Source organism: Hypanus sabinus, chromosome 29 (assembly GCF_030144855.1).
Source record: "Hypanus sabinus isolate sHypSab1 chromosome 29, sHypSab1.hap1, whole genome shotgun sequence".
Classification (NCBI taxonomy): domain Eukaryota; kingdom Metazoa; phylum Chordata; class Chondrichthyes; order Myliobatiformes; family Dasyatidae; genus Hypanus; species Hypanus sabinus.
The window spans coordinates 5,544,247-5,562,071 of NC_082734.1; the positions used below are offsets into that span (position 1 = coordinate 5,544,247).

At 44.6% G+C, this 17,825-nt stretch overlaps 1 protein-coding gene across 3 annotated transcripts in view; it reads right to left on the reverse strand.

The window, feature by feature from the left end:
• Positions 1 to 7,105, reverse strand: part of LOC132382918 (receptor-type tyrosine-protein phosphatase H-like) — a 79,141-nt gene extending 72,036 nt beyond the window's left edge. For 2 of the 3 annotated variants that reach the window (XM_059953481.1, XM_059953479.1), the window contains exon 1: positions 6,980 to 7,105. In XM_059953481.1, the coding sequence (XP_059809464.1) occupies positions 6,980 to 7,033 (54 nt within the window). In that variant the 5' untranslated portion in view covers positions 7,034 to 7,105. The remainder of the gene's footprint in view (positions 1 to 6,979) is intronic. The other variant, XM_059953480.1, reaches the window with a different exon arrangement.
• Positions 7,106 to 17,825: the final 10,720 nt, after the last annotated feature.

The following is a 17,825-nucleotide window of genomic DNA, read 5'->3' on the forward strand; positions in this document are numbered from 1 at the left end:
GGGAGAGGAAAGGGAATATAGCCAGTGCAGAATAACCCAGTGGCCGTTCCCCTTAATAATTAGTATACCACTTGAGATATTCTTGGGGGGTGGGGGAAGCCACAGCAACCTGGTCTCTGCCATTGAGTCTGGTTCCATGGCTCAGAAGGGAAGTGGGGAAGAAGGAGAAAAAGGAGTGTAGTAGTGATAGTGGATTCCATTATTAAAGGATGTTGGAAACCACTTTTTTATTAATACTTTTTATAAGATTTGTACTTTTTAACAAACTCGTATTTTTCACTCTCACTGGCAGAAAGCGGTACAGCAGCTAAACTAACGGCTTGTCTCATTCTTCATTGACTAAGTATTAGCACATTACCCATGTGATTCAATAATTTTAATGATGTAGCCTATTAACTGGTTTATCACTATCTAAGGAATTTATTTTTTCTATAAAAGTGGTAGATTTTCAGAGGCCACGCATGAGGAAATTTGCAGATGCTGGAAATTCAAACAACAACACACACAAAATGCTGGTGGAACACAGCAGGCCAGGCAGCATCTATAGGGAGAAGCACTGTCGACGTTTCGGGCCGAGACCCTTCGTCAGGGCTAACTGAAAGGAAAGATAGTAAGAGATTTGGAAGTAGAGGGGGGAGGGAGAAATGTGAAATGATAGGAGTAGACCGGAGGGGGTGGGATGAAGCTGAGAGCTGGAAAGGTGATTGGCGAAAGTGATACAGAGCTGGAGAAGGGAAAGGATCATGGGACGGGAAGCCTCGGGAGAAAGAAAGGAGGGGGGGAGCACCAGAGGGAGATAGAGAACAGGCAAACAACTAAATATGTCAGGGATGGGGTAAGAAGGGGAGGAGGGGCATTAACAGAAGTTAGAGAAGTCAATGTTCATGCCATCAGGTTGGAGGCTACCCAGCCGGTATATACGGTGTTGTTCCTCCAACCTGAGTTTGGATAGGCCATGGATAGACATATCAGAATGGGACATGGAATTAAAATGTGTGGCCACTGGGAGATCCTGTTTTTTCTGGCGGACTGAGCGTAGGTGTTCAGCGAAACGGTCTCCCAGTCTGCGTCGGGTCTCACCAATATATAAAAGGCCACACGGGAGCACCGGACGCAGTATACCACACCAGCCGACTCACAGGTGAAGTGTTGACTCACCTGGAAGGACTGTCTGGGGCCCTGAATGGTGGTGAGGGAGGAAGTGTAAGGGCAGGTGTAGCACTTGTTCTGCTTGCAAGGATAAGTGCCAGGAGGGAGATCAGTGGGAAGGGATGGTGGGGGGACGAGTGGACAAGGGAGTCGCGTAGGAAGCGATCCCTGTGAAAAGTAGAAGGCGGGGGAGGGAAAGATGTGCTTGGTAGTGGGATCCCATTGGAGGTGGCAGAAGTTACAGAGAATTATACGTTGGACCCAGAGGCTGTTGGGGTGGTAGGTAAGGACAAGGGGAACCCTATCCCGAGTGGGGTGGTGGGTGGATGGGGTGAGGGCAGATGTGCAGGAAATGGGAGAGATGCGTTTGACAGCAGAGTTGATGGTGGACGAAGGGAAGCCCCTTTGTTTAAAAAAGGAAGACATCTCCTTCGTCCTGGAAAGAAAAGCCTCATCCTGAGAGCAGATGCGGCAGAGACGGAGGAATTGTGAGAAGGGGATAGCATTTTTGCAAGAGACAGGGTGGGAAGAGGAATAGTCCAGGTAGCTGTGAGAGTCTGTAGGCTTGTAGTAGATATCAGTAGATAGGCCGTCTCCAGAGATGGAGACAGAAAGATCAAGAAAGGGGAGGGAGGTGTTGGAAATGAACCAGGTAAATTTGAGGGCAGGGTGAAAGTTGGAGGCAAAGTTAATGAAGTTGATGAGCTCAGCATGCGTGCAAGAGGCAGCGCCAATGCAGTCGTCGATGTAGCGAAGGAAAAGAGGGGGATGGATAGCGGTATAGCCTTGGAACAAGTCTCCCCTCTGCATGATACCGATGTTGTCCAAGGGAAGGGCAAGGGCCGATACAGCTTAGCACACAGTGGTGTCAAGAAAACAACCTCTCTCTCAATGTCGCAAAAACAAAGGAGCTGGTCGTGGATTACAGGAGGAATGGAGACAGGCTAACCCCTATTGACATCAAAGGATCTGGGGTTGGGAGGGTGAACAGCTTTAAGTTCCTCAACATCCACACACCAAAGACCTCATGTGGTCTGTAGACACCAGCTGTGTGGTGCAAAAGGCACAACAGCATCTCTTTCACCTCACACGGTTGAGGAGGTTTCCTATGGGCCCCCAGATCCAAAGAACTTTCTACAGGGACACAATTGAGAGCATCCTGACTGGCTGCATCACTGCCTGGTATGGGAACTGTGCTTCCCTTAAATGCAGGACCCTGCAGAGAGTGGTGCGGACAGCCCAGTGCATCTGTAGTTGTGAACTTCCCATGATTCAGGACATTTACAAAGACAGGTGTGAGAAAAGGGCCCGAAGGATCACTGGGGACATGAGTCACCCCAAACACAAACTGGTCCAGCTGCTACCATCTGGAAAATGGTACCGCGGGATAAAATCCAGGACCAACAGACTCCGGGACAGCTTCTTCCACCAGGTCATCAAACCGATTAACTCACATTGTTTAGAGTGAATTTCTATGTTACGTTGACTGCTCTATTTATAATAAATATTATTATATGATTGCACATTGCTCATTTAGACGGAGATATAACGTAAAGAGTTTTACTCCTCATGTATGTGAAGGATGTAAGAGATAAAGTGAATTCAATTCAATACTTACACCCCTTAGCATTGATCCCCCTCTTAGCTCCATTTCTCAGCTCTTCAAGTCCCCCCTTAACCTTGTTCCTCTTAACCTTCTACGCTCCAAAAAATAAAGACCTAACTTGTTCAACCTTTCTCTGTAACTTAGGTGCTGAAACCCAGGTAACAGTCTAGTAAATCTCCTCTGTACTCTCTCTATTTTGATGACATCTTTCCTATAAATTCGGTGACCAGAACTGTACACAATACTCCAAATTTGGCCTTGTACAATTTTAACGTTACATCCCAACTCCTATACTCAATGCCCTGATTTATAAAGGTCAGCATACCAAAAGCTTTCTTCACCACCCTATCCACATGAGATTCCACCTTCGGGGAACTATGCACCATTACTCCTAGACCACTCTGTTCTACTGCATTCCTCAATGCCCTACCATTTACCATGTATGTCCTGTTTTGATTATTCCTACCAAAATGTAGAACCTCACACTTCTCAGCATTAAACTCCATCTGCCAACGTTCAGCCCATTCTTCTAACCGGCCTAAATCTCTCTGCAAGCTTTGAAAACCTACCTCATTATCCACAATGCCACCTATCTTAGTATCATCTGCATACTTACTAATCCAACTTACCACCCCAAGAATGACTAAATTCATTAAAAGTAATATGTTTGGCCACCAGGAGGTCCAGCTTGTGGGGGTGTTTGATGAGGTGGGGCCCCAATTTACGAAGCATCTCACCAGTATAGAGGAGGCCGCATCAGGGCCACAATGTACAATAGATGACCCCAGCAGATTCACAAGTGAAGTGTTACCTGAAAGACCTGCCTAGAGCTCTGAATGGTGGTGAGTGATTTCAAAAGTTCAATGGCAACTTATCAGGAGTATATATATATATATATATAAAAGTGTAAACAGGATCAATGAAAGAGCAAGAGCATAGAAGAGAACAAACTGTACAAATGCAAATATAGATAAATAGCAATAAATAATGAAAGCATGAACTAACACGATAGAGTCCTTGGTGAGATTGTTGGTCGTAAGAACATTTCAATAGATGAGTGTAATTATCCTCTTTTTTTGTTCAAGAGCCTGATGGTTGAGGGGTAGTGACTGTTCTTGAACCTGGTGGTGTGGATCCTGAGGCTCCTGTATCTCTTTCCTGGTTGCAGCAGTGAGAAAAGAGCCTGGCCTGGGTGGTGACGACAGCATTTTATGTAGCGGAGAAAGCGGAAGTGTTTCATGTAGCTCAATGGTTGGGAGAGCTTTACCCATTATATACTGGGTCGTTCTGTACTGTATCCGCTATTTCCTGTAGGATTTTCCACTCAAAGGCATTGATGCACCAGCCCGTAATACAGTCAGTCAATGAGTTTGTCAATGCTTTAGATGTCGTGCCAAATCTTGGCAGACTCCTAAGAAAGTAGAGGCACTGCTGTGCTTTCTTCACAATTGCACTTACATGCTGGTCCCAGGACACGTCCTCCGAGAAAAATAACACTGCGAAATTTAAACACCTGGGATGGCATAAACATTTTCTTGTATTCCTGCCCTTCACTAGACTGCACTTTGGTTGTGTTTTTTTTTACTTTTCCCCTTCTATATCTCTCTGCATTTCAGATAGCCTTTGAGAAAGATGGTGTGTTTCTCAACACAAGCACAAAACAGACACGTGACCAGGACACGTGCATCCCCGGGGTGATCCGGATCATTGAAAAGGTAAGTGGAGGGGCTTTTGTGCTTTTTTTGCAATTACACTTACAGGTATGTAATGGGTCCAGGACAGGTGACACACAGGAATTTGAAGTTACCGACCTTCTCCACCTCCGATGAGGACTGGCTCATGGAGCTCTGGTTTCCCTGGCTGGAAGCCTAAAGTTAGCTCCTTGGTCTTGCTAACATTGAGTAAGAGGTTGTTGTAACAGCACTACTCAGCCAAATTTGCAATCTCGCTCCTGTATGCTGATTCATCACCACCTTTGATACAGCCCACAACAGTGTTGTCGTTAGCAAACTTGTATCTGATGTATGGGGTGTCTAGGGCGTGGTAGCACCTGTCGTGGGGGGCCTGCCGTGCCCTTTTTCAGGGCAGCTCGTCCACCTTTGGTCCCCCCCGGTGCTCAGCTGTCACCTGTGGCTCCCAAGTAGCTGTAGCACGCGCAGCGGCCACACCCCGGTAAACCGTCTCGGCAGACGGGCCAAACCAGGTGAGGGTAGCCGACGGGTCTTCGACCCTCGCTGAGGTAGGGGTGTGTGTAAGATCTTTACACCTGAATGTCAAATCAAATTATTATTGTAAGCACTATGGGAAGGGAAAATTTAAACATTTGTAATGTGACTGCAACCGCATTGGAATTTTTATGATACTGTAAATCTTCAGAAAACGTTGCTTATGCAAATTAGATCACTTATTTCCTGATCTTCATGCCAAATACTAAATAACATGGAGGTTCTTGTTGGTCAGAATCAAAATCAGGTTTAATATCACAGCCCTATGTTTTGAAATTTGTTAACTTTACATTAGCACTGCATTGCAATATATGATAATAAGAGAAAAATGTGAATGATGGTAAGTGTGTGTGTATATATATAAAATAGTTAAATGAAATAAGTAGTGCAAAAATAGAAATAAAAAAGTAGTGAGGTAATGTTAGGAATATGAATGGGAATGGGAATTAAAATATTTGGCTGCTGGGAAGTCCGGCTTGTGGTGGATGGTGGGAAGAAGCTGTCCCTGAATCATTGTGTGTGCCTTCAGGCTTCTGTACCTCCTTCCTGATGGTAGCAATGACAAGAGGGCATGTCCTGGGAGATGGGAGTCTTTAATGATGGATGCCACCTTTTAGAGGCATTGGTCCTTGAGGATGCCCTGGACACTACGGAGGTCAGTGCCCATTGCTGTAGCAAACCCACACTGTAGCATAAAGTTAAGAGATTCTGTAGATGCCGGAATACCAAAGCAACACACAGAAACTGCAGGAGGAACTCAGCAGAACACCATCCACCACAAGCAGGACTTCCCAGCGGCCAAATATTTTAATTCCCATTCCCATTCCAACATATTATTCCATTGTGCCATGATGAGGCCACCCTCAGAGTGGAGGAACAACACCTTATATTCCATTTCAGCACCCTCCAACCTGATGGCATGAATATTGATTTCTCCTTCCAGCCCTTAACCTTTCCCACCCACCTGGCTTCACCCATCACCTTCCAGCTGTTCTCCACCCCCCCCCCCATCTTTTTATTCTGGCATCTTCTCCCTTCTTTCTCAGTCCTGAAGAAGGGTCTTGGCCCAAAACGTTGACTGTTTATTCATTTCCATAGATGTGTTCCACCAGCGTTTTGTGTGCCTGATTGTAACACACCCTCACTATGTAACTCAATACATTTCACCACAAAGCTCTCTGCATTCTGTTCGATGTAACACCATGACTTGCTCACTACTGTATGTTAATCTCTTCAACGTATGAACTCCTCGCTGTAGCATGCCCTCATTGTAATCCCCCCCACCTCCTCTTTTCTCACTAACCTTCCCATCACTGTAATACATCTTGCTCTTGCGCCCGTCTCTTTATACTACACAACTGGAACTCTTATCCTGCTCTAACCTTATGATAAACCCAACCCCAATGCCCTGTAATAATTTTCTCCCTATTAACACCACTCTCCACTTCATCTCTGGAACCCTCGGAGATTTTCAGCACAATCCTTCAGAGAGAGTTATAGAGCAGTACAGCACAGAAACAGGCCCTGTGGCCCATCTAGTCCATACCAAAACCATTTAAACAGCCTACTTTCATCGACCTGCGCCAGGACCATAGCACTCCATATCACTACTATCCACATACAGTACCTATCCAAATTTCTCTTAAACGATTTTCTTACTAAGATATATTTCCTCTCTCTGTTCTATAGTGTCATAGAGCACAACAGCACAGAAACAGTCCTTTCGGCCCAGCTAACCAGTGCTGAACTATTAAACTGCCTCATCCCATCAGCCTCTCTGGACCATAGCCCTTCATACCCCTCCCATCCATATACCTATGCAAACTTCTCTTAAAAGTATGATTGAGTTACAGAACAATTTGACTGAGAACATTTTTGATTTACCTTCAACAATAGAATAACTAACTGTCAAGATTAAAGCAAAGCACTCTCACACATAACAGAAGCGACTTGACTAGACTGGAACATTCAATCATATGACAGAGATGGCAAGGCTCACCCGAGTCAAGATCAGTGTCAGCAATAGAAGCTGGTGCTGGTTGAAAGGATTCATGCCAGTTTCAATCCAAGATCACTTTAACAAGTTCAGGAAACTTTCTCCTACTAAACTCCACCAACAGGAAACTTTTTTCCTGTCCACCCCCCAGCGTTGGTGTGAATCATGTTACGCTGCTTGATAGTGTGATCGTATCTGCAGTAGTCATTGACCCACAAAAGCGCAAACTTAACTTTTGCCCATCCCAATAAGGAAATGTAAGTTGCAGTTAATTTCTAACTGTGATATGATTTACTGCATGAATTTTTACTTTGAACTTTGTATGACTGTGATCTGTTAACTATTTTCTGTATGTATCCATTGCTAGGGTCAGTGGGGTGGGGGGGGCATTTCTCTTCGCAAAAGGTAGCCGGGAGGGGCCTTGATCCGATACTGTCTGCAGAATCCCACAGCACATTTCCAGCTGCAGTTTTAACAGCAGGGTCCGGCTCAAATTTTACATGTTGTCTTATGGATATATAAGACATCTTCAAGGAGTGGAGCCTCAGAAAGGTGCTGTCCATCATTAAGGACCCCCACCAGCCAGGACATGCCCTCTTCTCATTGTTACCGTCAGGAAGGAGGTACAGAAGCCTGAAGGCACACACTCAGCGATTCAGGAACAGCTTCTTCCTCTTTGCCATCCGATTTCTAAATGGATATTGAACACATGAACACCACCTCACTTTTTTATTTTTTCTGTTTTTGTACTATTTTTAATTTAACTATTTAATATACTTGTGTATACTTACTGTAATAGATTTACTTGTTTATTTTTACACTATCACTTGTTTCATTGTATACCGCTGCTAAGTTAACAAATTTCGCAACGTACGCCGGTGATATTAAACCTGATTCTGATATGCAGAAAGGTGCTGGAAAAGGGCCAGAAACATTATAAAGGATCACACTCACCCTGCTCATGGACTGTTGGTTCAACTCCAGTCAGGGAGGAGGCTACATAACATCTACGCCAGTCTCAAACCCAGTTACTTTCCCCAAACAGTGAGGCTAATTAAGGGCTCTCATGTTAGAACCATAGAACATTACAGCACAGAAACAGGCCTTCTGGTCCTTCTTGGCTGTGCCGAACCATTTTTCTGCCTAGTCCCACTGACCCGCACCTGGACCATATCCCTCCAAACACCTCTCATCCATGTACCTGACCAAGATTTTCTTAAATGTTAAAAGTGAGCCGGCATTTACCACTTCATCTGGCAGCTCATTCCACACTCCCACCACTCTCTGCGTGAAGAAGCCCTCCCCCCCAATGTTCCCTTTAAACTTTTCCCCCTTCACCCTTAACCCATGTCCTCTGGTTTTTTTCTCCCCTAGCCTCAGTGGAAAAAGCCTGCTTGCATTCACTCTATCTATACCCATCATAATTTTATATACCTCTGTCAAATCTCCCCTCATTCTTCTACGCTCCAGGGAATAAAGTCCTAACCTACTCAACCTTTCTCAGTAACTCAGTTTCTCAAGTCCCGGCAACATCCTTGTAAACCTTCTCTGCACTCTTTCAACCTTATTAATATCCTTCCTGTAATTCGGTGACCAAAACTCTACACAATACTCCAAATTCAGCCTCACCAATGCCTTATACAACCCCACAAATATGTTCTCAATATTTATTGCTTATTTATTTTTATTTCTATTTGTTTCCTTTTGTATTTGCACAGTTTGCTGTCTCTCGCACATTGGTTGTTTGCCCGTCCTGTTAAGCGTGGTCTTTCATCGATTCTGCGGTGTTTTTGGACTTACTATGTATGCCTGCAAGAAGACTGCGGCTGAAGCAACGCTATTACTGCACGGGATCTTTCGGAACCTGGAGTTCAATTCTGGCACCGTCTACACCCTCCCCGTGGAATGTGTTAGCTCTCCCCAGGTGCTTGTAACGAGTCCATATGTTCTCCCCGTGACCACGTGGGTTTCCTCTGGGTGTTCCGGTTTCCTCCCAAAGTCCTATTGGTGGGTTAATTGGACATTGTAAATTGTTAGGGTTAACTGGATTTGCTGGGCAGTGTGACGAAGAGCCAGAAAGATCTCCTCTGAGCTGTATAGCTAAATGAATAGATAAATAAAATCTCAGGGTTGTAAATGATGATAATAAATTTACTTTGAGCTTTAAAGTTTGATTAGTACCCTCTAACCATGAACTGCACCTGTCGTCACTTTATGGACATGCAATCATTCAAGAAACGTAAGCTATCTTCTGTATCAATATTTATTGTTTTTTTAAGTATTATTGTATTCCACATCTTTTATGGGTTTTTTGTGCTGCATCAAATCCAGTGTAACAATTAATTCATTCTCCTTACACTTTTGTACAGGAAATGATGCTAAACAATCTTGAATCTTGGATAATCTTCCAGGCAGCAGCTGAGAGGGAGCGCGCGATCGTTCATTTCAGTGTTTCCAGGTGCTCCTTTCTCTGGGGATCTCTTCCGCTGAAGACACAGTACAGAAAGGATGGGTTACAGCTGAGCTTGAGAGGGAATGATGTCATTGAGGGCAGGTTTATTAGAGCTGTTGTGGAGAGTTTAATCTCAGTCGGCAGGGTGATGGTAGCAAGAGAGATGGGTCAGAAGGGAATTAGAATAAACCAGGAAGAGTCACGAAAAGCCTCTGGCAGGTAGGATTAATGTGAATCCCAAGACATTCCATACATTTATCAAGAGCAAGAAAGTAACTAGGGAGAGGGTGGGACCACTCAAGGATAAAGAGGGGAATATTTGCTTGGATGAGGAGAATGTGAGTGAGGTACTTAGAGTATTAAGTATTTACCAAGGTAAAGGACATGAAGGACCAGAAAATCAGTGCTGAGTGTATAATTATGTTAGGGCATTCAGAGGTCAAGGAGGTCAGTGGATGAAAAGGGGGAAGATGTTGGCCCTGGCAGATTAAAAATACAGAAGAAAGCATTGAACTCAAATGGGTCAAGGCAGTGAAGGCAGGCAGACCAATCATCTTTGTTCCTGCCCTGTTGATGCACCATCAATAACTCTCTGAGACATGAGGCGAGATATCGGCTTTTATTGACTGGAAGAAAGAACAAGCAGCAGTTGACCACCATGTTACATCCTGGAGACTGAGGCCCCAATTGCCTTTATACCGGGGTCTGTGGGAGGAGCCACGGTCAGTGGGAGGAGCCACAGGAGCAGTCAGCCGGGGAGGGAGGGTAGTGTCCAGACAGGTATATATAGTTCACCACACCTGTGCTTGGAGATTTTGTGCAATTTTGTGGAACCGTTTTACATCCTCCATTTCGTGAGATGAAGTTGCTAGGCTTTCTCTGTTTTAGAGTAGACACAATGATGCTTTAGGTAATCTGCTGGACTAGAGGTCATCTCCAAAGGAAGTGTTATTTGTGAGGTGCCTTTGATAACATTCAGGTTTGTGAACGTTGGGGTTGGTGCTTGCCTGGAGTGATTTGGCCTGGTTACCAAAGAGAACAAAGAGCCATAAATTACCGACTGTCACTTGCTGGGAAGTGGGCAATAAATGGATGCTGGTCAGGAGCAGAGCCAGTAAAAAGGTGCTAAAGGTCAGCCACATGACCTACAGCCAATGACACTGGAATGCTTTATTTGAATTGGTTAGGAATGAAGAGAAAAAGAGGACACTTCAGTGGTGCAATCAGTAAACTCTCTCAAGAGACCCACCATTGCATCGAAGAGCCTCCACGTCAGGGTCTAGGAAGAGAACGGATCGATCATCTGGCCAACGGAGATCTCTTATTTTGGTGTTATAAATTGGACAAGTTGTCTCAGTGAGTATTGGTACAGTATTAGCACATTCAGTGAGTTGGCCACACCGCAGGTAAAGGCTACACAGGCAGAAAGGGAAGGGGTGGCCACTAGACAGCGTAGCAGTAGGCAGGTAGTGCAGGAGTCCCCTGAGGTCATCTCCCTCCTAAACAGTTATGCTGCTTTGGATACTGTTGGGGGAGATGTCTCATCAGGGGAAGGCAGCAGCAGCCAAGTTCATTGCACCCAGGGTGGCTCTGCGGCACAGGAGGGAAGGAAAATGAGTGGGAGAGCTATAGTGATAGGGGATTCGATTGTAAGGGGAATAGATAGGCGTTTCTGTGGCCGCAAATGAGACTCCAGGATGGTATGTTGTGCAAGGGTCAAGGATGTCTCTGAGCGGCTGCAGGACATTCTGGAATGGGAGGGTGAACAGCCAGTGGTCGTGGTGCACATAGGTACCAACGATATAGGTTAAAAACAGGATGAGGTCCTACAAGGTGAATTCAGGGAGTTAGGAGATAAACTAAAAAGTAGGACCACAAAGGTAATAATCTCTGGATTACTACCAGTACCACGTGCTAGTCAGAGTAAAAATAGGAGGATATTTCAGATGAATACGTGGCTTGAAAAATGGTGCAAGGGGGAGGGATTCAAATTTCTGGGGCATTGGAATCAGTTCTGGGGGAGGTGGGACCGGTATAAACAGGATGGTCTGCACCTGGGCTGGACTGGAACCAATGTCCTAGGGGGAGTGTTTGCTACTGCTGTTCAGGAGGCTTTAAACTAATGTGGCAGGGGGATGGGAACAAGTGCAGAGAGACAGAGGGGTGTAAAATGAGGGTAGAAGCAAAAAGTAGTAAGGTGAAAAGTAAAAGTGGCAGGCAGGCAAATCCAGGGCAAAAAGCAAAAAGAGCCAATTTTCAACATAATTGTATAAGGGCTAAGAGTGTTGTAAAAACAAGCCTGAAGGCTTTATGTGTCAATGCGAGGAGCATTCGTAACAAGGTGGATGAATTGAATGTGCAGATAGTTATTAATGAATATGATATAGTTGGGATCACAGAGACATGGCTCCAGGGCGACCAAGGATGGGAGCTCACATCCAGGGATATTCAATATTCAGGAGGGATAGACAGGAAAGAAAAAGAGGTGGGGTAGTATTGCTGGTTAGAGAGGAGATTAACGCAATAGAAAGGAAGGACATTAGCCTGGAGGCTGTGGAATCAATATGGGTAGAGCTGCATAACACTAAGGGGCAGAAAACGCTGGTGGGAGTTGTGTACAGGCCACCTAACAGTAGTAGTGAGGTTGGGGATGCCTTAAACAGGAAATTAGAAATGCGTGCAATAAAGGAACAGTAGTTATAATGGGTGACTTCAATCTACATATAGATTGGATGAACCAAATTGGTAAGGGTGCTGAGGAAGAGGATTTCTTGGAATGTATGCGGGATGGTTTTCCGAACCAACATGTCAAGGAACCAACTAGAGAGCAGGCCATTCTAGATTGGGTATTGAGCAATGAGGAAGGGTTAGTTAGCAATCTTGTCAAGTGAGGCCCCTTGGGTAAGAGTGACCAAGGCCCTTTGGGTAAGAGTGGAGTTCTTTATTAAGATGGAGAGTGACATAGTTAATTCAGAAACAAAGGTTCTGAACTTAAAGAAGGGTAACTTTGAAGGTATGAGACGTGAATTAGCTAAGATAGATGAGCAAATGATACTTAAAGGGTTGACGGTGGATATGCAATGGCAAGCATTTAAAGATCGCATGGATGAACTACAACAATTGTTCATCCCAGTTTGGCAAAAGAATAAACCAGGGAAGGTAGTGCACCCATGGCTGACAAAGGAAATTAGGGATAGTATCAAGTTGAAAGAAGAAACATATAAATTAGCAAAAAAAAAGTGGCACACCTGAGGACTGGGAGAAATTCAGAGACCAGCAGAGGAGGACAAAGGGCTTAATTAGGAAAGGGAAAAAAGATTATGAGAGAAAGCTGGCAGGGAACATAAAAACTGACTGTAAAAGCTTTTATAGATACATAAAAAGAAAAAGATTGGTCAAGACAAATGTAGGTCCCTTACAGTCAGAAACAGGTGAATTGATCATAGGGAACAAAGACATGACAGACCAATTGAATAACTACTTTGGTTCCGTCTTCACTAAGGAGGACATAAATAATCTTCCGGAAATAGTAAGGGGCCGAGGGTCTAGTGAGATGGAGGAACTGAGGGAAATACATGTTAGTAGGGAAGTGGTGTTAGGTAAATTGAAGGGATTAAAGGCAGATAAATCCCCAGGGCCAGATGGTCTGCATCCCAGAGTGCTTAAGGAAGTAGCCCAAGAAATAGTGGATGCATTAGTGATAATTTTTCAAAACTCCCTTAGATTCTGGATTAGTTCCTGAGGATTGGAGGGTGGCTAATGTAACCCCACTTTTTAAAAAAAGGAGGCAGAGAGAAACCAGGGAATTATAGACCGGTTAGTCTGACATTGGTGGTGGGGAAAATGCTAGAGTCGGTTATCAAAGATGTGATAACAGCACATTTGGAAAGAGGTGAAATCATCGGACAAAGTCAGCATGGATTTGTGAAAGGAAAATCATGTCTGACGAATCTTATAAAATTTTTTGAAGATATAAGTATTAGTGTGGATAGGGGAGAGCCAGTGGATGTGGTATATTTAGATTTTCAAAAGTCTTTTGACAAGGTCCCACACAGGAGATTAGTGTGCAAACTTAAAGCACACGGTATTGGGGGTATGGTATTGATGTGGATAGAGAATTGGTTGGCAGACAGGAAGCAAAGAGTGGGAGTAACATGACCTTTTCAGAAAGGCAGGCAGTGACTAGTGGGGTACCACAAGGCTCAGTGCTGGGACCCCAGTTGTTTACAATATATATTAATGATTTAGACAAGGAAATTAAATGCAGCATCTCCAAGTTTGCGGATGACACGAAGCTGGGCGGCGGTGTTAGCTGTGAGGAGGATGCAGGGTGACTTGAATAGGTTAGGTGAGTGGGCAAATTCATGGCAGATGCAATTTAATGTGGATAAATATGAGGTTATCCACTTTGGTTACAAGAACAGGAAAACAGATTATTATCTGAACGGTGGCCGATTAGGAAAAGGGGAGATGCAACGAGACCTGGGTGTCATTGTACACCAGTCATTGAAGGTGGGCATGCAGGTACAGCAGGCGGTGAAAAAGGCAAATGGTATGTTGGCATTCATAGCAAAAGGACTTGAATACAGGAGCAGGGAGGTTCTACTGCAGTTGTACAAGGCCTTGGTGAGATTGCACCTAGAATATTGTGTGCAGTTTTGGTCCCCTAATCTGAGGAAAGACATTCTTGCTATAGAGGGAGTACAGAGAAGGTTCACCAGATTGATTCCTGGGATGGCAGGACTTTCATATGAAGAAAGACTGGATCGACTAGGCTTATACTCACTGGAATTTAGAAGATTGAGGGGGGATCTTATTGAAACGTATAAAATTCTAAAGGGATTGGACAGGCTAGATGCAGGAAGATTGTTTCCGATGTTGGGGAAGTCCAGAATGAGGGGTCACAGTTTAAGGATAAAGGGGAAGCCTTTTAGGACCGAGATGAGGAAAAACTTCTTCACACAGAGAGTGGTGAATCTGTGGAATTCTCTGCCACAAGAAACAGTTGAGGCTGGTTCATTGGCTATATTTAAGAGGAAGTTAGATATGGCCCTTGTGGCTAAAGGGATCAGGGGGTATGGAGAGAAAGCAGGTACAGGGTTCTGAGTTGGATGATCAGCCATGATCATACTGAATGGCGGTGCAGGCTCAAAGGGCCGAATGGCCTACTCCTGCACCTATTTTCTAATTTTCTATGTTTCTACAGAGGGAACAGTAGGATCCATGTTCTAAGTTGTTGGACTGGGGTCAACATAGTTATGGTGTTGTTTGTGGAGAGACAATAAAGTGCGAGCTTCGATTAATTACGAGCTGCTGATTGAGTTTCCTAACCGAGTTCCATTGACGAACGGTTAACATGGAAAAGGACATGGAGGACCAGGCGATCAGTGTTGAGTGTATAAATATGTTAAGCCATATGATAAGGTCAAGGAGAGGAAGTGTTGGGCCTCCTGATGAGTATAAGTCCCCAGGGCCAGATGGTTATTGAAGGAGGCAAGCAACGAGATTGCTGGTGCCTTGACTAGTATCTCCGTGTCCTCTCTAGGCACAGGACAGGTCCCAGCAGACTGGTGAGTGGCTAATGCTTCACTCTAAGAAGAAAACAAGGGAAAATCCTGGGAACTGTAAACCGGTGAGTTTCACATCAATCGTAGGGAAATGGCCAGAGAAAATTCTTAGCGATAGGATATATGAGCATTTGGAAACCCTTAGCCGAATTAGGGAGAGACTGCATGGCTTTGTGTTTGGCAGGTCATGTCTTAACAATTTGATTGAGTTTTTGACAAGGTAACGAGAGAGATTGATGAGGGTAGGGCAGTGGATGTTGTCTACTCAGATTTTAGTAAAAAATTTATAAAGTCTCTCATAGGAAGCTGAGTCAAACTGACTGGAGCCCACAAGGGTCCAGGATCCAGTTGCACGAGGGGGTATTGAGGTCCAGATCTTGGAATTTACTGTTTAGTTTTGAGGGAATGATGGTGTTAAATGCCGAGTTTTAATTGATAAAGAGCATCCTGATGTATGCATCTTTGTTGTCCAGATGTTGATACCAGAGGGCATGCATTAAGGTGAGAGGGGATAGGTTAAAATAGGATGTGAGGGGTAAGTTTTTCACTCAGAGGGGTGGATGCCTGGTCTGGTGGTAGAGGCAAATACATTAGAGGCTTAATTTGCTTTGTGGGTTTAATGGCCTCTTTCTGTGCTGTACTCTTCTATAAGATGGAGGTAGATGCAATGTGTAGAAAGATTGTGAGGAAGGATAGGCTGTGGATGGGGCACAAAGGGTGGATGGGTTGACATATGTGCAAGATGATAAATCCGATTCTGATATGGGTCTCTGTTGTGGATAGAGAATGGGAAGGGGACACAGAGAGGAGAATCATGGTTGAGGAAAAGTGGAAGGGAGTGGGAAGCACCTGAGATATTCTGTAATGATCATAGAAACTTGAAACGTAGGAAAACTACAGCACAATCCAAGCCCTTTGGCCCACAATGCTGTGCCAAACATGTACTTATTTTAGAAATTAACAAGGGTTACCCATAGCCCTCTATTTTTCTACGCTCCATGTACCTGTCCAGGAGTCTCTTAAAAGATCCTATCATATCTGCCTCCACCACTGTCATCAGCAGCCCCTTCCACGCACTCACCATTCTCTGTGTAAAAAAACTTACCCCGGACATCTCCTCTCTACCTACTTCCAGGCACCTTAAAACTGTGCCTTCTTGTGATTGCCATTTCAACCCTGGGAAAAAGACTCTGACTATCTACATGATCAATGCCTCTCATCATCTTATAAACCTCTATCAGGTCACCTCTCATCCTCCGTCGCTCCAAGGAGAAAAGGCTGAGTTCACTCAACGTATTCTCATAAGGCATTCTCCCCTATCCAGGCAACATCCTTGTAAATCTCCTCTGCACCCTTTCTACAGTTTCCACCTCCTTCCTGTAGTAGCACAGTACTCCAAGTGGGGTCTGACCAGGGTCCTGTCTAGCTGTAACATTACCTCTTGGCCCTTAAACTCAATCCTATGGTTGATGAAGGCCAATGCACCGTTTGCCTTCTTAACCAGAGAGTTAACCTGCGCAGCAGCTTTGAATGTCATATGGATTTGGACACCAAGATCCCTCTGATCCTCCACACTGCCAAGAGGCTTACCATTAATACTATATTCTGCCATCATATTTGACCTACCAAAATGAACCACCTCACACTTACCTGGGTTGAACTCCATCTGCTACTTCTCAGCCCAGTTTTGCATCCTATCGATGTCCCACTGTAACCTCTGACATCCCTCCACACTATCTACAACACCTGCAACCTTTGTGTCATCAGCAAATTTATTAACCCATCCCTCCACTTCCTCATCCAGGTCATTTATAAAATTCATGAAGAGTAAGGGCCCCAGAATAGATTCCTGAGGCACAGCACTGGTCACCGACCTCCATGCAAAATATGACCTGTCTATAACCACTCTTTGCCTTCTGTGGGCAAGCCAGTTCTGGATCCACAAAGCAATGTTCCCTTGGATCCTATGCCTCCTTACTTTCTCAATACACCTTGCATGGGGTACCTTGTCAAATGCCTTGGTGAAATCCATATGTACTACATCTACTGCTCTACTTTCATCAACATGTTTAGTCACATCCTCAATCAGGTTCGTAAGGCACGACCTGCCTTTGACAAAGCCATGCTGACTATTCCTCATTATATTATGCCTCTCCAAATTTTCATAAATCCTGCCTCTCAGGATCCTTTCCATCAACTTGCCAACCACTGAGGTAAGACTCACTGGTCTATCATTTCCTGGGCTATCTCTACTCCCTTTCTTGAATAAGGGAAGAACATCTGCAACCCTCCAATCCTCCAGAACCTCCCACATCCCCACTGATGATGGAAAGATCATTGCCAGAGGATAAGCAATCTCCTCCCTCGCCTCCCACTGGAGCCTAGGGTATATCTCTTCCGGTCCCAGAGACTTACCCAACTTGATGCTTTCCAAAAGCTCCAGCACATCCTCTTTCTTAATGTCTACATGCTCAAGCTTTTCAATCCGCTGTAAGTCATCCCTACAATTGCCAACATCCTTTCTGTAGTGAGTACTGAAGCAAAGTATTCATTAAGTACCTCAGCTATCTCTTCCAGTTCCATACGCACTTTTCCACTGTCACACTTGATTGGGCCTTTTCTCTTGCGTCTTATCGTCCTGCTCTTCATTTACTTGTGGAATGCCTTAGGGTTTTCTTTAATCCTGCCTGCCAAGGCCTTCTCATGGTCCCTTCTGGCTCTCCTAATTTCATTCTTAATCGCCTTCCTGCTAGCCTTATAATCTTCTAGAGCTCTATCATTACCTAGTTTTTTGAACTTTTTGTAAGCTTTTCTTTTCTTCTTGACTAGA